The 27,007-nt window shown below is 41.5% G+C and overlaps 1 protein-coding gene across 4 annotated transcripts in view; it reads left to right on the top strand.

Moving 5' to 3' along the window:
* The window catches only part of HDAC9 (histone deacetylase 9), a 689,984-nt gene that overhangs the window by 657,236 nt on the left and 5,741 nt on the right, over positions 1-27,007 (top strand). For all 4 annotated transcript variants that reach the window (XM_060248614.1, XM_060248615.1, XM_060248617.1 and 1 more), the window contains 3 exons: positions 3,258-3,391; positions 11,466-11,550; positions 16,284-16,437. In XM_060248614.1, coding sequence (XP_060104597.1) covers positions 3,258-3,391; positions 11,466-11,550; positions 16,284-16,437 — 373 coding nt within the window. The remainder of the gene's footprint in view (positions 1-3,257; positions 3,392-11,465; positions 11,551-16,283; positions 16,438-27,007) is intronic.

The raw sequence follows: 27,007 nt of genomic DNA on the forward strand, positions 1-27,007 counted from the left end.
TGCTGTGTAAGCATCATCCAGGAGAAAATTTAAGCTTGGGCTCATCCAGTTTATCCTAGAACTTTTCATTTCAGTGGCTTGTGACATGTGAAGAATAGTATTCCTGAGCATGTTTAGGGTGTCTTTCCATTGAATAAGCAAATGAGCAGACCATGTCCATACATCTAAGATTATGATACAGGGCTTCCAGATGTTATGGCTTACACAGAAGACTTGGCAGCTGTCCTTTTAAAACTAACATTTGGCGTCATCTCCTGAGCAAGTAGCAAATATTCCACACTGATATTCCTGGATGCACCAGCAAATAGATTGCTTTCAACTGAAAGGGGGGAAAGAAGGATCTATCATTTATTCACATTCTCTGATTTGTCCAGGAAATCTGTAATTTGTGGTACCTTTCTCAAGGAATATATCCCACTGGTCTTTCTGGGAAGATGTTTCCCCTTTTTTATTTACCACAGCTGCCAGAAACTTAATTCCATAAGCTTCCCTTCCATTGATGTCACCAGTAAAGCTTGTGGCTGAGAACGGGCACTGCTAACTCCTGAAAAAAATGTCACCAGCCTCCACTGCAGTGGACAATCTGGTGGTTTGAAAAGAGGATTCTCAGATGATATTGCATTACCACCAGGAAAGTGGGATTCTCTGCAAACCTTTTGCCCAGTGCAACACCTGGAATTTTATCTCAGTGTCATCATAGCTTTCCTGAACTTTTGTGTCAATCTCAATATGTCCTTGATGCATCATTGATGGAAGAAGGGAGAAACTACATTGAAAATTCTGTAAAGTTGCAGTGAAGCTCTTAGAAACATACATTATTCAAAGTGTGCCTTTAGTGCCCTTGTATGATGTAATAAAATTGAAGAATGCAAGCAAAATATTGGATTGAGGTAGATTTTCCATTTTTAACAGAAGCAACTTAAAAGAAATAATGAATACAAAGTATCATCACATTTCTTACATGGCATTATGGTCAATAAAAGCAAGTAGACTGTTTAGGGAGCAATCCTGTGCAGATCTGCTCAGAAGCAAGTCCAGTCTTATTCAGTGGGGTTTACTACAATAAAAGTGTTTTTAGGATTGCCACACTTTTGTGGGAGGAAACACCATCAAATAACATAGGATTTACTTCTGTGTAGAGCTGCCTAGACTCAATCTCTTGGTCATTTCTTTTTTGTTGTACAGCAAAAACAGGTTTTGCTGTGCCCTGTACAATATTGTTCATATGTGTACCATACAGATGGAAATATATCCTCAAGGTAAAAGAAAGTGGAAATTGGCTAAATATCAGAGGTTACTCACATGACATTCCTTCCTTGCTTTTTTTTATTAGCCTGTCTAAATTTAGTCTTTTGTAGACTTTTTTTTTTAAATTTCCACAAGGGAAAGTTAAGATTAAATGACAGAATTAAGTTATTTTTATTAACCTGTATGTAATTTCAAAGTAGTAAAATACTGAACCCATCTAAACTTGAAAGCTAGTTCTAAAATATTTTAAAGTGGAATGAATAAATAGCATTTTTTCCAAAAGAGGAGCTAAGCAGTGCCCCTCCCCAGACCTGAATCAGGACTATGGACATATGAAGCTGCCTTATACTGAATCAGACCCTTGGTCCATCAAAGTCAGTATTGTCTTCTCAGACTGGCAGCGGCTCTCCAGGGTCTCAAGCTGAGGTTTTTCACACCTATTTGCCGGGACCCTTTTTTGGAGATGCCAGAGATTAAACCTGGGGCCTTCTGCTTCCCAAGCAGATGCTGTACAACTGAGCCACCGTCCCTCCCCACTAGAAGTCTCACATTTGAAAATAAATGATGCAAACTCAAGTATAGTTTGCAGATGGCGTAAAACGATTTAAAATGATAACAACTGAATAAGCTGTGAAGAGCTCCAAAAATCCCTCCAAACTAGGTGAGGAGGCAACAATACTACAAAATATGATTTTACACAAGTAGCTGTAAAGTCATACATGTTAAGGCAAAACTCCCTAACTATACACATACACCAGTGAGACTTAAACTGATGACAATTAACCAGGAAAGAAATCTTGTGGTCTTGAATGAATCTGCTCAGTGAATAGCTATGGTAAAACACACATTCTGTGCCAGGGACTATAAGAAAGTGGACTGAAAATAAATCTGTGATATTTTAGTGTCATATTTGGAATATTGTGCACCAGTTCTCAAAATGGATATCAAGTTACAAAATGTGCAGGAAATGATTAAGGGATTAGAACACTCTGCCTGTGATGAACAACTAAGGTGTTCATTTCAGGGGGATGGTTTACTGTAGGGGAAAAAAACCTAAGGTGTGAGTATCTTTACTACTTTTTCTTTTTTTCTCTCCTTTTACTGAAATTTGGGTCACTCAAAAAACTTGATGGACAGCACTAGACCATTCAGAACAGATGAAAGGAAGACCTTTTAATATAAATTATATGGAATTAATTTGTATACATGTATCACATAATTAATTCCTGGAGTTCACTACCACCACATTTGGTGTTGGCTCTCAAGGTGGAATAGACAAAGTTTTGGGAGATAAGATGGCTATTATCCCAAATGGTTAAAGGAGCTCCGTGTTCAATGGCAGTATTCCAGTGAACGGCTGACGCTGGGGCATAACAATGAAGGACAATTGTAATCATGCCTTACTTCCTGAGGGCATTTGGCTAACCAATGTGGGGGAAAGGGCATAGACTTACCCTTCATCTGTTATAATATGGCTGTTCATATGTTGTTAAGCTCCAGAAGTCTCTGATTGGCAGACAAGGGGACACTACATCACAGAATTATTGGCTTGTAGCCCACCATGCAGTTCCTCCAACAGAATGGCATTTCCATATGCAGAAGATATACTGATGATTCATACCTCTTCCTCCTCCCACTACAGAGCCGCATTTTACCCTCCCCCCCCCGCACTGTTCCTGAGGATCTGCTGTCCCCCAAGAACAAAATCGGTAAGGAGATCAATGGGCTATAGCAGGAAGTGGAAGCTGGAAGGTCTCAATGCATAAAGTCTACTAATGATCTTTACAACCCTGATTCTGTAAATTCAGACATTCTCATCTTCCAGTGCTGCTTCAGTATTGGGATTCTACAGTTATTTTTAGGTCAAGTTGGTGGCCAAGCTTAGATTGTATCAAAAGCATATGCATAACTGCAGCAATGCTACTACATACTATTATACCATAACATACAGCATGTACTTTGTGTACTCATTCTCATGTATTAATCTGTATGTTTTATTGGCACACCAGGTTTTGGTCATCTCATCAAACAGTTGTTGACACTAGCGAATGGTCGCATGGTGCTGGCCCTGGAGGGAGGCCATGATCTTACCGCCATCTGTGATGCATCAGAAGCTTGTCTAAATGCTCTACTAGGAAATGAGGTAACACATCTGTCAAAAAGTTGAGGAGACAATATAATGTTCATGGATATTTCAATACCTGGCAGATTAATAATTGATATGAAAAAGTACTCATGTGAGGAGGGGTCCTCTTATATGGCTTCAAGGAAGAGAGATATGTGCATTGGTGTAAAGTAGTATCAAGTGGCAGCTGATTTATGGTGACCACAGCACAGGGCTTTGCTCTGCAGAGTTTTCTTGGAGATCTCCCTTCCAACTACCAACACTGCTTAGTCACCAAAATCTGATAAGATTGGGCTGTCCCATGCCACTTTCCCTCTCAAGAGAGCAGGAGCAAACCTATGTCTTCTAGCACAGGTTGTCCTGAACAAGTGCAAAGTCAGGGTGGAATTAGTAATTTCAAGTGGAAAAACTGCTTGTGGGAAGGGAGTCACATTAGGGATGTAGTTTATGGGGAAATCAGGAGAAATCACTCTTCTTTTCTTGTGAGAGTTCATCTCAAAACAAAATAGGTGCTTTTGCAAATATGTGTGGCAGCAACTTCTGCTGGTTCCTCATTCTCACTGCAGAACTTCCAAATCATAGCTTTTTTCAAGGTCCCATAATCATTTTGGAAACTGCAGAGGATTACATAAGACAGGGGAAAGATCCATTTCACAAACTTCTTTCATTCGCATTTCACTGGCTTCAACCTGTCATCAAAACCCAACAGACTGCCCCAAGACCTTGTTTTCCAATGGTTTGTTTTATTCAGAGCCAGCTTTTAAAAAGTGCATTTCAATGAATAGTCACCAAAAATGGTTAAATGGAGTTGCCAATTATGATAATTTGAAGATACAATTCTCTCCAAGTGATTAATAGGGTAATTAGAACTTATTTTACAGCAATTCCCTTCTCCAAATAGTGCTAGTGCAGCATTTGCCTTCCTTGAAAAACATTGGCAAGGCCAACTGTGCTTCTCATCACGGCACATGCAATTGAACTCAAATTAGGAAGGTCGAGAAAGGCCTTTGTAAGGCACTCTGCAGTTTGTCAGATGTATTTATTCATGTGCTGAGGATTAGAATTCATAAACATGAATGCAGGGGGCTTTGGAATACTTTTGCTTAGATTTTGTTGTTCTTGGCTGAAACTTGTCAATGCAAGACATTGCTCCAACCATGCTACTATCAGAACATACACACATACACACACTCAACAAAACAGGCAACTGTAAAACAAGCAGTGACTTCCAGCATTCATGGAGAACCAGGCAGGGGAAGATGTAATGTCAGAGGCTTAACAGTGAGGAGAGCTTGTTCAAATTAATTTGTCTCAGGAATCCCTGGAAGGAAAACACTCTAACACCCAAAATGGATGAAGCAAATGCCAAAAAGAGTAATTGGTTGCTGCATAAAAGTTAATAATTTAGCAAGATGCATGTTGTTCCCCTCAATAAATATCCCTCTCAAGAGAAACTATGCAAATAAAGCAGTCTTGCATGGTATTGCTGTAACCAGAAAGGATCTTCTGTTCTGCTGAAGTCTGAAGCATCATATACATTCTAATTACTCTGTAATGCATTCACAGTCTTCCAGAACAAGTTCAAAATGTACTGGATGTCCCCAGCACAAATGGAAAGTGCACATCAGAACCTTCTGCAGCATCCTGTAAGATTGTTTGGTACATTCCCCATTTTCTTGTGGAGCTAACCATCAAGACCCATGTGCAGTCCTATCATGATGGATGCACTTCAGTTGCATGGCCACAAGCAAAAGAAACAGTCCAGTCAGTCCTGTTTCTTTTGAATCTTATGCCTCAGTTCTAAATACATTTGACTTGGAAGTAAGTCCTGCTAATTTCAGTGTATTTGATTTCCAAGTATGTGTGCTTTGGATCATAGCCCAAATTTGGAAATTACACAGAAACTGAACTTGAATCCAAGTCACACTTACTTACATTCCAGTGAAACCGACAGGACCTACTTCTAAGTGTAAACTTTTGTAAGTTTCAGTATAAAATTGAAAACCAGCAGCATTTATCCAAAAAAAGACCGGTATCGATTTATCATCACTGTTTATAAATGATAGATTGTGGCTATCTGGGTATCCAAGTCCAGTTGTTCTTGTTGTTCTTAAAGGATTGCTGTCAATATATAGGAACCAGTGACTTTTAAAAAGAAAATACTAATCAGAAACCTCTTTCCTGTTTTCACACTGTGGGTAGCCTCTTAAGAAGGAAATCCTCTTGAGAGGTGTGAAAAGATCAAGCAGTGGGATTCTCTCACCCCTCCCCCAAACTAAAATAAAAATACCCAAATCCCTAATTCAGGTATCAAAAAGTGAGGTTAAGCTGCTGCAAAATATCCCTGAAATGTTCTGTTAGTGATTTTAGAACACGTCTATTATGCAGGCACCTGTCAAAACAAAAGGAGTGATGGGTTCAGCTAATTAGAAAAAAAATACGGCTCCCAACCCAACAAGTTGTTCAGATTATCATATAGCTTTATGTAGCAATTTGAGAATCCTAATTTAGTGGAAGGGCAATTTTTCATGGTAGCCTTTAAATTAACCTGTCAAAATTTATCATTATACTCTAATCTGTTTTTTTATCTCTTAAAGAAATACCTATAACAAGACTACAGGGTACCTGTCATTTGGGCAAATTGTAATTAAATGTTGAAGACTGGAGGTCAATCATGGGCAGAATCTTTTCCCTAATACTAGAATGCACTTATTTGGAAGTAAGTTGAATCAAAACAACTGAGTTTACTTCCAACTAAATCATGTTTAAGAGAACCTGCAAAGAATTAAACAAAACATGAGATCCATGTATATATTTGCTGACATGGATGAGTTTTGGAAGCCTAGAACAAAATGCAATTCTGCTTGGGAATGGGAATTGGATGTATTTGGGTAAAAAAGCTAACCAGTTCACTAAGGAGAATTCCAGTTTTACCTTTTCTTAATATCTCAGTGATAGAGCACATGCTTCAAGACTTGTTCAATTCCTGCCACCTCCACATATTCAAAAACACTCTCCAGTGACAGAAGGATCTCTATCTGAAACACTGAAGAGCCAGTGTTGGACAGAGTTGACAGTATTGGACTAGTAGATCAATTGTATGCAAAGCCACTCCAGTCTAAACTGGATTTCAATGAGTTTAGACTAGAGCAACTCTTCATAGGATTGCACTCTAAGTGGATAACAGGTTCTAGCTGTTCATTCAGTCTCCATTCACCTTTTCCATTTGGTCAAAGAGTTATATGTCTCCATGATATGGCAGTGCACATGTGTTTCTGATGATATTCTGTAGATTTGAAGTAGTAGTAGTAGTTTTTATATCTTGCTTTCCTGTACCTTCAGAAGTCTCAGAGCATCTTACAATCTCCTTCCCTTCCTCTCCCCACAATAGTGACCTTGTAATGCAATAGGGCTGAGAGAGTTCTGAGAGAACTGTGACTGGCCCAAGGTCACTCTTCATGTAGAGGAGTGGGGAATCAAACCCAGTTCTCCAGATTAGAGTCCTCTGCTCTTAACCGTTATACCATGCTCTTTCTCAACTTTTGGCAACCTTTACCTGGCTGTTTGGAGGTGTCATTTCTTGGTAAATCCTCTGCTCGTGCACAGGGCTTTTTTTGTAGCAGGAACTCATTTCCAAATTAGGCCACACACCTCTGATGTAGCCAATCTTCCTGGAGCTTACAGTAGGCCCTGTACTAAGAGCTCTGTAAGCTCTTGGAGGATTGACTACATTAGGGGTGTATGCCCTAATATGCAAAGGAGTTCCTGCTACAAAAAAAAAGCCCTGCTCATGCATACAGATTTCTCAGGAAGCAAAGCATCAGAGGCCAACTGGGCTAGCTTGGAAAAATATTCCTCAGTGTGCCCTTTCAAAGACATCCATCAAATGGCTTTGTTGCTCCTGCGCTAACCTTAGTCAGTTGTTTGTGTAAAATTCTTTTATAAAGATGTATCTCCAGTTCTTTTGCAGTTTTTGCACTCTTTGGCTCCAGGGCTAATAGAATGCCAAGAAGTGTGGGAGTGAAGGTGACGGTGTGATGTCTGTCAGTAGAAGAGTGATTCCTTTTGTTCGTTCTCTGCTGGGTCTCATGATATTTTCCAGGGACAACCTCTTGTCTATTTAGTTTAATGATAAAAAAAAAAATGGATTGCAGCCATCAGAAATTATTCTCCTAGATGCTAAGTCTTCCCCCATCCCCAGAAGATATGGCTTGTTACAAACCACTGACTTTTATTCTGTAAAAGTGTTTTCATAACAATGGCGCATCTGGGTCAAATGGGGTGTAAGTGCAATGATCCTACTTTCTGAGCCTGATGAGGTTTTACTGACATGGAACAGAAGCTGACAGAAGAACAAAGGTCATCTCTTAAGTTCCAAAATGTTGGGAATTTTACAGGAGAAAACTTGAAATAGAATCATAGAGCTGTGTCAGCCCTCCACCCTAAACTTGGATCCTTTTAGGCCTCAACCCACATTTGTCCTGCAGATTATTTCAAATACATATAATATTCAAGTGATCTTGTGCAGCAGACAAGGAACAGGAGTGTACAAGTGTCTCATGCCTCGGGTTCCTTCACAACACTTTGGGTTGTGCCCCATGAATCCATTCCACTGGATCCTATGACTCTCTTCTGCTAAGTCTTCAAGGGAGAATGACTTCCACCAGAGCTGATGGAGAAAAGCCTTTACTGAAGGAAGCCTTTCTCTGTTGGAGGAAGGCTTGGTTGAAGATTCCAGTTTAGTGGAAGGAAGCCATAGTATCCAAACCTATGCATCTGCACTACAAGCTCATTGTTACAGAGGGCTGGTTCACACATTCCTGTTCATCACTTGATTACCCCATTCAATGTGTGAACAGCATTCAAAGATCTGAGTTTACAGTTATAAGCTGCTCTCACAAAACCTCAGAGGCACTAGCTGGGATTCAAGCGTGCAAACACATGACAACTATTAATATACAACTATAAAGAAACCTGGGCCCAGAAGACTTGAATAAACACCATCCAGCCTCAACTGTTCAACAAGGTGATTTAACAAGTAATGCCCAGCCAACCTCAGAGATTCCTGAGTGAATTGGATTGTTTAGATCCATTCCAGTCTGGTTGCAGGCCTGGTTATGGGACTGAAACAGCCTTGGTCGCCCTGGTGGATGGCATGCATCAGGAGATGGATAAAGGGAACATGACCCTGTTAATTCTCCTGGACCTCTTGGCAGCTTTCAGATCCATCAATCAGATATCCCTCTGGATCATCTTTTGGGACTGGGAATGGAAGGTACTGTTCAATGGTGATTTCAGAGTGTGGTGCTGGGGGGTTCTGCTCTTCCCTTTGGCCTTTGGCATATGGGGTTCCCCAGGTTTCCATCTTGTCTCCTGTGTTTTTCAACATCTATGTAAAGACACTGGGAGAGGTCATCCAGAGATGTGGGCTGAACTGCTGCCAATTTGCAGATGACACACAGCTCTATATGACGCTACAACCAGATCCCAGGGAGGATGTGGAAACTGAACAGGTGCCTGGAGACAGTTTTGGAATGTATGAGGGTTAACAAACTGAAACTTAATCCTGACAAAACAAAGATGCTACTGGTATGGGGTGAATGTCTGAACCAAGAAATAGGTTCTTCCCTGTTCGGAATGAGGTTGCACTCTCCATAAAAGGAACAGGTTTTTAGCTCAGGAATACTCCTGGATCTGGGCCAGGGGTGCCTTTTACCAATTTTGGCTGGTGAGCCGGCTACAGCCCTTCCTGGACAGAAAAGATTTTCCTTCTGTGGTGCATGTCCTGGTGAAATCTAGATTATACTGCAGTGCACTCTACAGAGCCAGTTTGGTGTAGTGGTTAAGTGTGCGGACTCTTATCTGGGAGAACCAGGTTTGATTCCCCACTCCTCCACTTGTACCTGCTAGCATAGCCTTTGGGTCAGCCATAGCTCTGGCAGAGGTTGTTCTTGAAAGGGCAGCTGCTGAGGGAGCCCTCTCAGCCCTACCCACCTCACAGGGTGTGGGGGAGGAAGGTAAAGGAAATTGTGAGCCGCTCTGAGACTCTTCAGAGTGGACAGCGGGATATAAATCCAATATCTTCTTCTTCTACATGGGGTTGCCCTTGAAGACTGGAAAGCTGCTGTTGGTACAGAATGTTGCAGTCAGAGTATTAAATGAAATGGGTTGTAGGGACCATATTACTCCAGTCTTGTTCCATCTACATTGCCTTCCAGTTTGCTTCTGGGCTGAATCTGAGATGCTGGTATTGACTTTTAAAACATTGTATGGCTTGGGACCAACATACCTTAAGGACTACCTTCTCCCAGTGGACCTACCAACTCACTCCAGATCTTTGGAGGTCCTGCTTTGGTTCACCTGTCATCTGAAGCTAGACAGGTGGCAACCTGAGAAAGGGCCTTCTCCGTAATAGTAATAATAACAATAAATTTATATCCCACCCTCCCCGCGGCAGCAGGCTCAGGGCGGCTCATAACATAAAAACACTTCAACAATTAAAACAATACATATTATAAATCATAGATTAAAACCATTTTAATAATAATAATCATGGTACCAAATCTTCCGAACTCTCTCCCCAGAGAGATTCACTACCTTTCTCTATTGGTGTCTTGCAACTTTTTTTTTTCCATTTGGCACAACCCCCAATAATGGTTATTGTACCTTCTTCAAGTGTTGCTTGTTTATGTGTTTTAGTTGAATTAAGTTGAAATGAATTTAACTGTATTGTAATTGTTTAAATGTCACTACCTTGTGAACCCTGGTTGGGTGGAAAGGCAGCATAAAAATGTTTAAATAAACAAATATGTGGATCCCTCTTTTGAAATTACTGATTGTAAGTTCAGTCCTAAAAATAATTATATACTTTAGCCCTGCTGACTTCAATAAACTTAGAAGGGTTAATTGCTTAGAGGTGCACTGCACATCACACATTTGTTGACAGTGATGCAAATACTCGTTTTTAGAATGTAGTTCTATGGAAATGCAGGGCTGCCTATTGGTGTATCTGGCATATGGTGCCATACACTAAACTGAACCTTTATTGTATTCCTACTAGGGAACCAGCTGATAAACTAAAGTTCATCATAAATTTTGGCAGGTTCATGGTTTGTGAAGTGATGTTCATGAACTGAAGAACCACCATGAATTTCCACAAATTTTGTTGCAGTTTGTGTTTGTTCACGGTGGTTCAGTAAAAACTGCTGTTTGGTTTAAATGGTTCAGAGCCATTTTAACCCTGCTTTCTGCTCCCTGCCAAAAGCTGTGGGGAGCAGAAATGGGGGTTTAAATTTTAAATGGTTCAGTTTGTGAGCCAGTATATCAGTTAGGGGATCTGTTCATGGTTCACCTATGATCTCTAACAACATGTGAATCTAGCTATTGTACGTTCCTCAGGTATATGAGGATGATATATGGGCCAAATCAATGCTATATGGGCCAACCCTCCCCCCACCCCAGAAGCACTTTCTGTGGAAATAAAATATGCATGAATGAAATCTCAGAACACCTTTGGGGATAATGGTCAATATCTACAAATAATATATCATTGGTACATCCAATTTTGTATGTACTTATATATTATTCTAGGATTTGCAGAATATGGTATATGTTGTGATTATATTTAATTTTTAATTTTCTCTTCTGTGGATGATGGTTACATTGAAGGATGATAGAAAAATAAGGATGGAATGTCCCCTTTATTTCCAAGGCAACTTCAGCAAAGTGTTATTTCAGCATACAGCTGCACATATATACACAATGGAATTTGATTTGTGAGGAGCCTTACAAACATTATCCAAATAACTAGCATTTCTAAATGACTAATACACAGACATGCACCTGCTTAAGAGACTCCATAGATTAGTCTTGCAGCCACTGGAAAGACCCCCTGGAATTCAATTACATGGCTGAAAAACACAAAGCAACATTGCACCCTCTCCATTTAGTGGGAGGGATCCCAACAACTTGCTAGTTGCTTCTCTGGCTGAGCGTGTCACAAGGATTCAGCTCTTCCAGTATGTTGTGCTTCCATGTGGCTTATTGTAAATTCTTACTATTTTGTACTTGATTTTTTTTTCTCTTCTTGTAGCTGCAGCCCCTCCCCGAAGAGGTTCTCCACCAGATTCCTAATGTGAATGCAATGATTTCTTTGCAGAAGACCACCAAAATCCACAGTATGTTTCATGATTTGGTTGTTCTTCAAAATATAATGTTAGATCTTAAGAAGAAAACAGTTTTGGAAGACTGATGAACACAGAAATGTACATGCAGTTCCAAAAATCTGAAGATCTCGGGGGTTCATATGATAACGTGGGGAAACTGAGTTGCAAGCACTTGTTTCTACCTAATGCAGGAGTGAGAAAGTTATTTAGCCATTCTGGCTCTTCAACCCCACCAGGATCCTTTTCCTTCCATCCTATTTTTCTCTCTCTTTCTCTCTGGATAACTGCCACCATCAAACCAGAGTTTACTCTGCCAGAAGGTTTGAGCTCAGTCCCCCCTCTAGTGCTTTGCCACTTAAAGGCTTAGCACTATGTTTCTGTTTCCCCCTCCTTTCTCACTCACTGTCAAGGGAACTTCTTGAGCACAGTAGGGCTCTTTCTGCTCCTAGTACCCATGGACTGAACAGGGGATTAACTTGGGTCACAGAGATCAAGCTGCTTTCACTAAAAATAAAATAATTTAATTGGAAGCTAAAAATTGCACACCATGTTGGCAAACACAATGAACAGAGCAAGCAAAAAGAAAAAGTGATAAAAATCCTCTAAGCTCCAATTCTTACATATCCCTACATATCTTGATTTTTGCAAGCACTTAGAAATCACCTTGGTATCAGCACTTGGGGCATCCCTGGCTTTCTGAGAACCATGTGTTCATAGCTACTTCCTCCTCCTTGGGGTGTAAAATGGTCAAGTGAGATAATCCTCAACATGCTCAGGGGGGTTATTATCTGCCTTCGCCCACCCCTCCAGCAAACTATTCTTATCTTCATGTCTGCCTAAAGCTTCACTCTTCACTATGGTCTCCTAGAGCTCTATGGTTGCCAGCCTCCAGGTGCGGCCTGAAGATCTCCCACTTTTACAACTGATCTCCACTGGTAGAGATCAGCTTCGCTGGAGAAAATGTCTGCTTTGAAGGGTGTACTCTATGGCATTGTACCATGCTGAAGCTGAGGCCCCACCCCTCCACTCCCCACCCCCCCCACCCCAAACCCCAGCCTCTCCCAGATCCACCCCCAAAATCTCCAGTTATTTTTCAACACAGACCTGGCAACCCTATCTATGACTTTGGGGATACTCTAGCTGCCTTTGGTCCTCCTTTGACCAGGGTTGTCACATTCCTATGGCATTGGATGACTCTATGCTTGAGAGGTGTCTCATAATAATTTATCTCTCCTTCTTCCCTCCCTTGCTAATCAACTTTGAGTCTGTAAAGAATTCAGATCCATGAATTATCCTTTGGGGCTGCAAAGTTTTGCACTGATTCTGGGGTGTAAAGCATTTCATCTCAGGCACAACCCAGTTGGTTGTTTTGTTGTTGTTTTTTTGCAGCATGCCCATTCCACCATGCTCACTGACTTTGAGTTGGATAGAATCCAACAATAAATCAAGCATTATCTACACATTCACAGATATGCTGACATCAGGTTGTATAAGTCTATTAATTTTGTTCAATGAGACTTTCATTATTTTAACAACACAACTCACATATGGTTAGTTGCATGTGTTTGTAAGACGTTCTCATATAATATATTCCGTATGATCCTGTGCATAGGTTTGCAAGTCTAAGCCCATTGATATCACTGGGCTGTAGTAATTGTCCATAATAGAATTGAGTTGTCCACACAGAGTGATCCATTAGCACATGATTGCTATAGCATAACAATAGTGGATACAGCCCACAAAGATTACTGACATTTGGACTTTCTGCATTAAGCCACAAAATATTAGGATGCATCTACGCTATAAATACTGAATTGGTCCAAACCTGGGATTGGAACCAAAGCTTCTCTTCCACTTCTAGAAGAGCACCTTCCACTTACAAAGGCACCTTCCAGTAAGGCACCTTTGGAACTAGCCCCATGATTTGAATCTCCATATAGAAACAGTATAAATTATGCATCTAGAACAGTTTGCAAGTAATCAGTTGGTTGAATCTATTGGCAAGGGGAATGCCCATGATCCAAAATAGTACACACAGGAAAGCAGACTCCTGCATGTGCATTGCTGTTTCTTTATTTTATGAACACCCTTGAAATACTCCAGCAGCGAACATGGGTTCATTTCTTTTACAGCCAAAGTCTTATTCCTATGCCAGCAGATCTGGTTTTCTTGCACATCTGTTTTTCTAGCAAACCCCCCACCCACTTGGTGAGCATTGAAACCCATAAATAATGGGTTTGAATTGCTTGTTCATTGCAAAGTCTGACTGTTGCATGAACATTCTGTGGGAACAGTGTGGAATGCCTATATTAACCTTTTTATTAATTTCTTGTTTTGTTTTAATGAATAGAGATTATAGTCTCTAAATGTGCCATTAAATAGAGAATGTTTGTCTTTTTGTGTGTGTGTTTTTTAGAATTTGCCAGACCCAGCAATTGTTTCATGCTTTATATACACAGTTTTTAGTCATGGATTTTATACCTTTGGAGAAAAGCCAAGATTCTATCACTTAATCTTAACTTTCTAGATATCTAATATACTTCAGACATTATCCCCCTAAAATTCTCTGTTATGTAAGGATCCTGCTAACAACTCACATGGTCATGGGGCTACATGTCAAAGAAACCACCATCATATCATGCTACCCATTGATTAAGCAAACTGTCCTTTTACTTCTCAGTTTTGTGACTTCTGCTGGCAATACCAGTTCCATTTGTTCATAAAAGAAATCCCACTGCTGGAAAGGATTCAAGCTGTATCCCAAATTATAAGTGAAACCATTTACATCCAGCTTAGTTTTCCTGCTGCCTACTGAACCCTTTCAGCTACACCATAAATACAGTTTATCCCAGCTCTCATATTTGCTGCTGAAATCCTAGTACAAATCTCTTGCTTTTTCTTTGCTTGATGGCCCAATCCCAAGTAGAGACACTCTTTAAATACCATTGATTTCAATTGACTTCAAAGGGTGTAACTCTGCTTAGGACCTCACTGTTGACGTTCTTGAACTATTAGAGAGTTTGTATCCGTTGGTCTAGGCTTAGGAAATGGCTTGACAAGGTGACCCTGCCAAGCTTCCCAAAACCCACAAGCAGGCCATGGGGCCATGTTCTAGAAGTACCAGGGGTGATTTCACTACATTTGTTTTGTATGGCACATACTGAATCACATAGTAATAGATAACATTTAGTATGTGAAGAAAAACAATGCTGAAAACTCGATTTCAGCCTAGGGTGGTAAAACCCAGGTCTGCTGCATGAAGTTACATTTCAAACACAAACCATTTGCATTCTGAAGTTGGCTTCAGTTTTGAACTAATTCATTCTTTTCTTTGGGTCTTTCCAAGATGATTCTCTCTGTTAAGGTATCATTTATAAATAGGCAGATTCTAAACTCTTGAAAAAGCTGAGGAGCAATTCCTGTCCAACTGACCTCTGTCTATAGCCCTTTGTGCCCCAGCCTTGTCTCTGATGGCCCCTTCACCCACCAAAGGTTCCCTGGTATTCAAGAGGGGTTCTTTGGGGGGGACACTAGAGGAATGTGGGAAGGTGGCAAAAAAGTCTTTTCATGCTTTGTTTACCGTCTTTTAGGATCCCCACCCATGCCATTTGGTGGATTCAACCTTCTTGCTGAATTAGATGGGTTGCTTAAGGAACAGGATCACCATTTGATTCTTCTGATTCATAGCAATTTCCACTAGAGGGTGAAGATTGTTTGGACTTTTGAGAAATGCATCCCCTTGCCACAATAACTATAACTGGAGACCAACTGCTAGTTACTGGATATACATTCAAATGTAACCTGTATTATTCCAGCAACTGACATGTCGGTTGGCCTTCCAGTACTTCAGTGTACTCTTCTAAATTCCAGGTGCCATCCATCTGGACATCAGTAAGCACTTAAAAAGTTATGGGACCAGGGAAAACACATGCAGGCATACTGGGATATTCACGGATTACTTTGCCGCTGATGGACCTCAGTTCTTTCATGATGTTACACTTGTGAGTGATGATATTGCAGTCACCCAGATACTTTGCTTCACTTTTCAAATGCTTTCTCTGTTCAGCAAGTGGATGAAAATTATGTTTCTATTATTGTGCAAGTCCACACACTATAGAATGAGCCAGTACTCCCTTCCTACCTTTTTCTGAGTTTTCCTACTATATATGGCTGAGCTCCAACATCAGCTAGCACATTTATATGTATATACAAAAAATAAATTATTGTGCTAGCACACACCCTGAGGTTAGAGGCGAAAGAACATCCAGGACTAACAAAACCCGATGGTTCTGGCAACATCACTGTGTAGTCTCTCTTCTGGCGGTCCTAACTTCTGCTCCTGTTACAGTCATCTCTGATTTTCCTCTTTGGAATTGTATAAAATGTACCAGCTATTCTTACACTCTCCAGCTTTGCAAATGCTGTTGCAACAAGCTCTCGCTGTGCAGAAAGTAATGACAGCCCTACTGCCTCTCAGATATTTGGAGTTAATTAAATGGTATCCTGTTCTTTCAGTTTATGAATTTCTCAGGGAGGCTGTGACATAGACCTTGGAAAGAGAACACTTTCCAACTTGGCATCATGGGATCCAGCAACAGCCTTCATCGCAAGCCATTTGAAATCCCACTCGCAATAGCTCACGTACTTCTAGCCACTCTTGTATTGGACCTAAATTTACTAGGCTTATGCCACCATGCTAGCTAATAATAATAAAAAAATCTCATACATTATTATGTATTTTTTAGGTAAGTATTGGAAGTCTGTGGAGCCTTATGTTGTACCAGTTAGCTGTAAGCTGTCTGAGACTCAGAAACAGGAAAGAGATGAGACAGAGGCAGTATCAGCTATGGCCTTACTCTCCGTGGATGTTGAACATTCTTTTCCAGAACAATGTTGCAGGTATGTGCAGATCCTGGCAATGCTAGTGATTAAAGTCTTCATACCTATATTGTACAACTGTTTAAAATCAAGTTTTTTTTTTTTAAATCCAGGCACTTTTAGCATGATCTTTCTTGACAACCAGGAAGAATCTACATTGCCTGAAGATTGTCAGGCTATTAAAGACTTTCGAATGATGTTGCTTTGTAACCATGTGACTTGTTTGCCTGGAGAGTACGGAAACTGTCCTTAGGTCTTTGTCCTCACACCTCTGTCACCACTTATTAATATGGCCACAATGCATATCGTTGGTAATGCTTCTTCAGATTGGGGCATGGAGTTGTTGTTTTTTTAAGTCACCAAACAAGAGTCAGCAATTTTAGATTACATACTGAAATAACAAAAAAGGTATCTAGGTGTAGTTTCCTGTAGAAAATCCCACAAGCATAACCATGCTAGTCTGTTGTGCCAGAGATAAAAGGGGAGCCTTGTAATGTTTTAAAGACTAGTGTGCCTTATTCTATCTTGAGTTTTCAAGGACTGCCGGTAGTGGAAATTGCTGTCAAGTAACAGCAGGGCTTTCAAGGCATGAGACAAGTGGAAGTGGTTTGCCATTGCCTCCCTCTGCATAGTAGCCCTCACTTCCTTGGTGGTCTCCCATCCAAGTACTAGCCAGAACAGAACCTGCTTAGCTTCTGAGATCTAAAAATACAACAATACAAACTATTGTGCACAAACAAACACTCTTAACTGGTGTATATAAAGTTCTATTATAATGAAATGAACAGCCTACAACAGTGGGCATACATTCATACAGTATAAATAGAAAACAACAGTCTCAAAACAATATACCAAGGAGGACCCCACACAGTCACTGAGTTTTCAAAATGAGTACACAGACTCAAAAATAATGTTCCACAGGAGTCCCTCCGTTGTTTGTTGACTTCTGAAGGACAAATTCTAGCCTTCACGCAAACCCTGGATTTGATTGCGTTCCGCTGCTCCTGCAGCTTCCTCGTAAGTCAACTGAAAACTCCAGCCAAGTTCTTTCTCAAACGCCCATTAAACGCCCATGGGCGTTTGAGAAAGAACTTGGCTGGAGTTTTCAGTTGACTTACGAGGAAGCTGCAGGAGCAGCGGAACGCAATCAAATCCAGGGTTTGCGTGAAGGCTAGAATTTGTCCTTCAGAAGTCAACAAACAACGGAGGGACTCCTGTGGAACATTATTTTTGAGTCTGTGTACTCATTTTGAAAACTCAGTGACTGTGTGGGGTCCTCCTTGGTATATTGTTTTGAGACTGTTGTTTTCTATTTATACTGTATGAATGTATGCCCACTGTTGTAGGCTGTTCATTTCATTATAATAGAACTTTATATACACCAGTTAAGAGTGTTTGTTTGTGCACAATAGTTTGTATTGTTGTATTTTTGGATTTCATATATTGTGCTGCCACTGTTCTTTTGCATAGCTTCTGAGATCTGGCAAAATGGAGCTAGCCTTGGCCATCCAAGTCAGGGGTTCCAAGGGTTATGGGCCACTTTGTTCTATGCATGAGATGGATCCCACCTTGTGTGTCTGATGACATGGCCTCTAGCCCACAGACCTTTATGCTAGAATTTAAAATGGTTGACCTCTAAGGAGCAGCAAGAGTCCAAGCAAAAGAGAAGAATATCAAAAAATTGGCATGCTCTCCCACTGAAGGGTCATTACCCAAGAGCTCCTCTCTGACACCTACCACAACCCACCTCCCCAACACTTTATACAAACTATATGAATCCACCAGATCCTCATTTTAGAATCTTTTCAGTTTCACTCCAAATTGAGAAGGCCTTTTCAGCAACTTCACTGGTGATATGTGCTCCTCTGCTGGAGAAGGAAAAGGCACAGCTTTCAAGGATTAATGAAAAAGATCTGCAGTGAATGAGTCACTTTGACTTTTCTTTTGTCTAATGGAGTATATTGGCAGCCATTTTTAACTATTGTCTCCATATATTTGTTTTAACTGTGAGAAAATGGCATGTCAGTGGTGGGTCTTTGTGTGATTTTATAGGGATTTCAGCAATGGAAAGAATGGAGCCAATGGGTCAAAATTATGTGAGACCACAAAGTGTGATCCTGCATAGCATCCTGATATGAACTATAGTCAGCCTTGTTCCTCTGTTTGAACTGAAAGTGGCTGTTAGAATTAACCTCCTGAGTAGATATGCTGTTCAACAGGTGTGTTGTAAATTTAAATTGCCATCACTTGGATACAAAAAGGACACGTAAGAATTGCCTCCATACAAATGAACTCTTTTACTAATGAAAACATACTGGTTCCCTTGGATCTGCTTGGCCAAAACTGGGAGTTGCCCTGTGATGAATGAGCCTAACTATGCTTTGTTTCCCACAATGAAGTTCGATCAATGGATAAAGGAGGGAGGGTTCATTTTCCACGTCTGTCAGCTGTTGTTCTACACTGACCTAACACAATTGACTTGGACATGAATGTAACAATTCTATAAAATGAAAAAAACAACTGCCAATGTACTTCACTGATCAAGTATTTTAACATGATGTGTGAAGAGTTTCGTGTAGTGAACAGCGAGCAGAGTTGATCCAGTCAAAAAGTGACTCTGTAAAAAAGGACATTATAGAGTTCTTAAGATTTATTCAGGTCAAACCCTTCTAAGCAGCAAAGTAGTGTTCAGATTAAGTGGAACTGTTCTGAATCCATCACGTGAGGGAAGGGGGAAGATGAAGATAAAAAACCCCAAAACAAATCCCATACAGGCTAAACTTCTCCGGAAACCTGAACACACAATTAGTGGAGTGGGTTGTGGACATTCCCCAAAGACATCTTCTGCAGTCTGTGTAGTTAAGTACCACAGAAAGAGATCCCCTGTTCAAACCAGCCCAGCTGTCATTGACCAGAGCCTGTGTTTTTTCTGTCCTAGCTCTCACCCTATGGAACAGGTTCTCCACAAAGGTATTCTGAAAAGGGTTCAAGGGCTGCTGCAAGTCCATTTTATTCGCTGTTAATGGGGTGAAGAGGCATAATTTTGGGCTTCATTGTATTTTGTATGTTTTTAATTTGGAGTTGTATGTTGCCTTGAACTGTAGGGAAAGGCTGGTTATAATTTTTTAAAACAAATTAATGAATGAATAAGGCACCTTGTCATTGTTCACATATTTCCTGATGTTCCTTAGTCTGGGTGACCTTGGGTCAGTTGCACAGGATCAGCCTAATCTACCCCACAGGGTTGCTGTGAGGATAAAATGGAGACGAGGAGATTTTGTTTGCGATTCAGTTTCAAGCTTGTTAGCTCATATCCATTCCAAAATTGCCCCCAGGTACCTGTTCTTACTGTTTCCACATCCTCCCTGGGATCTTCTGGCAGTGCAAGATAGAACTGTTATCTGCATACTGGTGGAGCTGATCCCAAATCTCTGGATGAGCTTTCTCAGGGATTTTGAATAGATGGTGAAAAGCATGGAGGACAAGATGAAACCCTGGGCCAAAGTTCAAGGGACAGAGCAGCAGTCTTTGATCTAACCCTCAGCATGTTGTGAAAGTTGAGTTTAAGTAGTTTATCCAACTGAAGTTTATCTCTTGCCCACAAGCTTGGGTTCTCAACCATCATATAACCCTGCTTGAGAATCTCATTGCAGGGAGGGGCACAAAAGAACTCCCAATTTATTAATGAATCCCAAGATCAAAACAAATTGACATAGGGAGGGGGAAGGAGGGAAGGAATTCATGAGCCTGAGAATTTCAGACTCATTCATGAAATGGACAAACTGTGGTTTGTTCATGATGCCTGAGTATGACCTTTATGTGTTTTCTGCACTATCAGTGACTTACCCATAGCATAGAATCAGATGGGCAGCCATGTTAGTTTGAAGTAGCAGAACAAAGTTTGTGTCCAGTGGCACCTTTATGACTAACCAAGTTTTAAGCTTTCATGTGCAAGCATACTTGACAGATACGGTGAAACAAAATTTCCTCAACCATTACATATAGAAAGGAATGGGGGCTAGTTGCCAGGAGGTTACAAATCTCTTCAAAAGCTATAAATGTGCACTCATATAAGGTGTTAAAAGCAAATGCAGGGTCATTCATTTTCTGGGACTTCAAAGATGAATGCTATGAAGTAAAAAAAAATTCTAAAACTTGGTATGCATTAAAGAGTTCTGCAGTTCATGGGAGGGTCAGGGTACAAATTAACAGAAATAAATAAATAAGCAAAATTGCTCAAGCTACTAGTCCTTATGGATGACTAGATTATTTTTTTTAATAAAACAGGCAGTGTCTACAAATATCTTCAGTGGGCAGAGGGCAGAACCTCTGTGCCTTGAATGAGTATTTATCCTTTCCTCACATCCATCACCATTTGCCTCCCACACATCCCTCTGCTCCTTTATAAGAACAAGCAAAAACAAAAGAGCAGAACCTCAGCAAAAAAAAAAAAAAAAAACCGAACTGGGAAGGGAATAAAGCATGATAGGTTTTCAGATAAGCACATATACATAAATGTTTCTTGCATGATTATTTTGAGAGGGAATTTTAGTTTAGACTTCTTTGTATCAGCCCAGGATGTCAATGCAAAGCATCTTTTGCTAATGTGGAAAAGTCTGAAATGAAATATAAACTGCCATTTAGGTCTGAGTGACCTAATTTCTATGGTCAAAGCCAAAATTTTGGACTCAACAATGAAGTGTAATTAGTTTGGCAGATCAAATTACAGAGTTTAAACTAATTAGCAGCTAATTGTCATATTTTGAGAGTGTGCTAATTTGAAACCACTGCCACTTAGCAGTAATTGATTTGCTAAGAACTTAAATAAAGCTGCCTTCCACCCCCCAGCAATAGATTTGCTTGTGTAAATATATTAGCTAAGCCATCATAACATCACATGTGGCAATTTCAACCCTGTTCCCCCCAGCCAATTTTTTTTTTTAAAAAACTTTGCATAAACTAAACTGGGACTGGAATTGAAAGGAAGGGCAACGGGGGAAATAGGACACACACAATAATACAGATAAAGTGGAATTCAAGCAGCTGCCATATTCATTATAGTTTCCTGGTCTGGATGGGAATCAGGGCACATTCATCATGGTGAACTCTTCTGTGGAAAAATGGCTTCCCTTGAAGGATACTTGCTTTGCTTAAGAGCCTCCTCAGTTTCTTTGTTGGCACTTCAGGAACTTATTCACCACAGCCAGCAGGGCCAGAATTTCTTGAGATGATTCAAATGTCAGGGGAAGATATATCTGTTGTATCAGTGTGATTTTCCACAATTGTGTCCAGAAATTTGTCTGTTTACAACTTCTGCTGCCCAGGAAGCATGCAGATGGCGGAGAAAAAGGAGGGAAAGGGGAAACAGAGGGGAAAGCAGGAAAAGCAGAGTGAAGATGACTAAAAAAAAAATTGGTTATGTTAAGGGGTCATTCCATAGAAAAAGAGGTGCTGGAGCTCATTAGCATAACTCATTTGCGCAAATCCACAAGTGGGTTGTGCTTTATGAGCCAGGAGAGTCCCAGAATGAGGGGAAAGGGGGGCATGCGAGCAACATCGAATTGTACTTGCTCATGATGGTGTTGGAACTGGAGTGTGACCAGGTGGGTCTCCTGGGTCACTGGACCGGAGGAGAAGAGGTGCCCATCGATGGCTTCAACCAGGATCAGGGTGTCTTTGTCCTGCAGCGGGATCTGGTGTTGCTTCACAAAGGCCATGTCGACAAAGCAGCGGGCAGCCCCGGAGTCGACCATGGCGTAGACGAACAGCCAGCGCCTGTCTGGCAAGCCGAGTGTGACCGTTATGAGGAACGGGCCCTGGCTGGTAACATAAGGTTTTAGGGGACCCGGCTAGGTGCCCCAAGTTGGGGGGTCCACTCAGACTTGGGGCTGGTCTTTTACTGGCGGCGGTGGCATGGTACTGGACTGGGTGTGCTTGGTGGGGAAGCCGGAGGAGAAGTGCCCTGCCCCTCCACAGAACAGGCAGAGATTCTGTGAGAGGCACTGTGCTTTTTCCTTGGGGGTGAGCCGAGGCCGTGCAGCCCCGAGTTGCATGAGCTCGGGGTCATCAGTCTCAGAACTGGTGTGCATCAGGGTTGTCACTGTCGCTAGGCGACGGGGCAGCTGAGAGGGATGGGCACTGCATCGTGCTTGGAGGCGGCTTTCCAGGTTGCCATCGATGTGGAGACACAGCGTGATTAGGCCTTGCAGTGTGACTGGTCGGTCTACTCATGCCAGCTCATCAAGGACTTCAGCCAGCCCCTCCGTATACTGGTCCATGAGGGCAGCCTCATTCCAGGTCAGGTCTTGGGCCAGAAGCTTGAACTCGGTGGAGTACAGGGAAACCAAGTCCCTACCCTGCTTCAGGGTCTGGATCTTCAGATTGGCGGTGGCTGCTTGCTGGGGTTAGCAAAGGCTACCACCATATGATCCAGAAAGCCCTGGTAGTCAGTCAGCAGGGGTGATGGGACTAGAAGCAAGGGGGTAGCCCATTTAGCTGCCTGCCTCTTTATGAGGCTGACAATGAAGCATACCTTGGTCTTTTCGTTGGAAAAGTCTCTGGCACGTAATTCAGTATGCAGTTTGCACTGTGCCAGGAATGCAGGAAACTCCTCCCCAGTGAACTTCTCTGGAGGAAGCATCGGGCACTTGGGTGGGCCAGCGACAGTGGCTTGCTGCTGCTGTTGCAGGTGAGCCACCATTTGAGTGAAGTGCTGTACCTGAGTGAGCAAGGCTGCTAGCTGCCCAGAGCCTCTGCTTGCCTCCTCATCCATCATGTGGAGTGAGTGTGTGTGGTGGAAGCAATCTGTCACTTTCTCAGGGTGCAAGCAGGCAGGAGTCCAAAGCCAGTCCAAGGTCAAAGTCCAGGAAGACAAGCAGGAGCCAAGTCACCAATGCAGAATTACAAACTGGAATCAGAAGTCAATGTCCAAAAGCCAAAAGGTCAGGGTGCCAAGGAAATCAAGCAAGTCAGGATCAGAAATCAGGAAGGAGCTTGAATGCAAGCCAGAGAATAGACTTGTTGCTTCCACAAGGTTACCAGGTCCTGGGTGGGAGCTATATGGGAGTCTCAATCAGCCTGCTTCCTGGGTGGTAGTGACTAGAACTCAGGGCTGAGAGATCTGAAGCATCGGCGTGCCTCATATCTTCGCTCTGAAAGTTCTTTCTGGAGCCTGCTTCAAACTCTTGAGATGGGAGGAGGAGAGCTTGGAGGAGATTGATCGTCAACAGCTGACACTGGTGCCTGGAGAGTGATTGATGGGCCAGCTGCTGTTTGTTCAGCTGAGGAACTGGCTGGCAACTCTTCCAGGTCTGTTAACCCTTCCAGCTCCTCCTCATCAGGGCTCATGACACTCAGCTGATCACCAGAAAGATTCAGGGGCCCATTCTTTAGTTTTGTCAAGGACCCCAGCATCACTAAGAGTGCCACTGTTGTTACAGGTGAAGCCTGTGCTTCCTGTGTCTGGCTACCACTAATTTGGCTACCAACACCAAGGCTGCTTTCAGTCCAGTTGATCAAACAAGCAGATTAAAAAAAAATTCTACATAACATTGTGCTCTAATTGTCCACTATCCTGGTTTTTCCTGGCTTTCCGGTAATCTTTTTTCCATTATTTGATATGATATTTTGTAAAAATTGCCATTAAAGCATGTTTACATGCTGTGTGGATAGAAAGGTACATATGGACATTTTCCTTGTCCCAACCCTCCCCATGCCACCAGAGGACTTTGGGGCGGCTTTTGTTTTTTTAAAAAAATGGTAATTGGCTATCACTGATTTGAAGCTATAGCAATATGTCAATTACAAAATATAATTACCATATATCTTATAGCAGTATGTCAATTACTGATTTTGTTTTTAAAGCCTAACAAAGTTCTCTGGTGGAACAGGAGAAGATGGTACTTGTAACGGGGCTGAGTCCAGCAAAGTATAAAGAAAACCACTATTTGGACAGTCTGTTGCCTCTCCAATGAGACCAAGACCATATAGAAGCAACTCTAGTCTTTATGAGTAGGGCAGTATTGACAATATTGACCAGATATAACTCCAGACTTTGAGGACTGAGCCTGGCTTACTGTACCTTCCTTGGAAGGGGAATTATATTAAAACAGCTTTATAGTAATTTCTCCTCTCATGTGGAAAAAGTATAGTTGCCCTTCCCATAGTCTTCTTCTAACTATTCGGAAAGGTGAAGGATTCTCTGTGAATCTGAGTAATGAAGATATCAAGTGACAATCATGCGATGAACCTTACAACACTCCCCCACACACATGTTGGCAATAAAGTTAAGAACCATAGTTTTCTAACTTGATCTTTAACTATGAATTCCGACATGAAGCTGCTTTATACTGAATCAGACCATTGATCCATTAAGGTCAATATTGTCCACTCGGGGCCTGTTCAGATGCACAGTTTAATCAGTTGTCACTGCTGTTTCTTCTGTATTAAAAGTGGCTGATCAGACAGCAACATCTGCCTCCTGGTAGTCAATCATTCCCCCCCCCCAATCCTTCTCCAAATCAGATTGTTTTGTTACCTGCTCCTTTGCGGTGTTTTTTGAGTTGTCCTGTTTCACCTCATAGTTTTCTCTGTCTGGATAGTTCTGCTGCAATATTAACCAACTTCCAGATATCTGAAGGCTGTCCCAGAGCAAAAGGAGCCTCAGACATCTGGTTTACGGTCACCATTTTTTTTTACTACTTAGTGATATGCACATAACCACATAATGCACATAATAGTGGGGGAAACAAAAAAAAGAACTGTATGGTGCCATCGTGTGGATGGCAGGAAATGGATTCACTGCAGAGTGATTCAAATTGCAGTATGGCAGTCTGATCAATAATATCCGGAACAAAGATATTCAGAACAGAACCGGATCAGTTTAACACTGACTCAACACACTGTGTGAACAGGGCCTCAGATTGGTAGTGGGTCTCCAGGGTTTGGCTGAGGTCTTTCACACCACCCACTGCCTGGTTCTTTTTTAACTGGAGATGTGGGGAATTGAATCTGGGACCTTCTGCATGCCAAACAGATGCTCTACCACTGAGCCATAGTCCCAGGTATTCAGCACTGGGGATATTCAGATTAAGGGGGAAATATTTTTTACAAACAAATTCAAAAGAAGAGAGTTTGCTTCAAATGGGGTTCCCTGTAGTCATTTCATATCAGATATACTGCCCATGCTTATTCTACTTTTCCTTGAAAACATCCAAGGAAAGAGACTCTATAATATGTTTGGGCAACTTTTCATGTGTCTAAATTGCTACTATCTTTTCTTCAATATCCAGCTCTCAAACCCACTTTCCTGTGGTTTAAAATGAAAACTCCTTGTCCTGTCCTTGGTGGATGGGTGAATAAGCAACTGTTTCCTCCCATTTCTTTGGAGATCCCTCTTAATATTTAAAACTGTCAGCATATTGTCCCATTATGTTTAGTGCTTTCCTATTGAAATACAGAAGCATTATCCCTATATTTAATAGTAAACTGGATGGCTTGTTCTAGTCTCAGATGTAGCCATCTCCCTCTCATGTAGCCAAACCCACAGACCAGGGGACATCTGTATACTTAGGGAACTCTTCAGGTATGCTGAAACAATGACGTGGGAAAGCCATGACTTCTGGATTCTCTATGTGGTGTATGGTTGTGTTCTGCTATGTACTTCAGATTACTTTTAAACTGTTTTAACTGTTTTCAAATTGTTTTCAACTGTTTCCTAGTTTTGTTTGGTGAATGAATCAATGACTTTATAATCCAAAACAAAAAGATAAACTGAATTCACTGCTAATGAAGGAAGTGATGGCCATGACCATAAATTACTTTAAAGGGTGGGGATAATAGAGAGATTCGTGGAGAAAAACTACATTAAGGGCTACTAGCCATGGTGACTGAAGGGAAATTCCATATCCCGAGGCTGATCATACCTCTGAAAACCAATGCTAGAAGGCAGCATCAGCATGTGCCCTGTTTGTTGGCCCTCCAAGGCAACTGGTTGGCCACTACTGGTGTCCTTGAGTCTGCCACAGGGGTGCCACCATCATTTTAAAGTGATTTTAAAATTCTGTGAGGGACCAGTCCTGATGGGCCTGCAGCATAGTAGACTGAAGTACTCTTGTCCCCTGTCCATGCCTTTTCAACTGCTGAAATAGCCACCACCACCACCCACAGCTGCTGTAGCACTTGAAAATATGGGGATTAAAAAAAGAGTTGACTTTGTGTGAAGCAGGATATTGGACTAGATGGACCACTAGTTTGGTCTAGCAGGACTCTTTATTTTCTTAAAGATTTGCAGACCCTTCCTCAATATCCTATGAGGAATGAATATGCTCCAGAACATATAAAATATGGAGAGCATGGAGAGAGTTAAAGAAAGGGGGGGGGGGATTGGCCTGCTTAAGTCCCCCAAAGCATATAGACTCCTCTGTGTATGGATTGGAGATTTACACATTGTGCCTCAGCACAGCTTTCCACAGAATGCACAAATCAAAACAAGGGTAGCTGAGATCCTAGTCATGCTGGCTAACTAATCTGTTGAAAACCAGAGTATAGAATCAGGCTCTCATGTGTGTTTGTGTGTGAGAGGGAAAGAGAG

Source organism: Heteronotia binoei, chromosome 10 (genome assembly GCF_032191835.1).
Source record: "Heteronotia binoei isolate CCM8104 ecotype False Entrance Well chromosome 10, APGP_CSIRO_Hbin_v1, whole genome shotgun sequence".
In the NCBI taxonomy this organism is placed as follows: domain Eukaryota; kingdom Metazoa; phylum Chordata; class Lepidosauria; order Squamata; family Gekkonidae; genus Heteronotia; species Heteronotia binoei.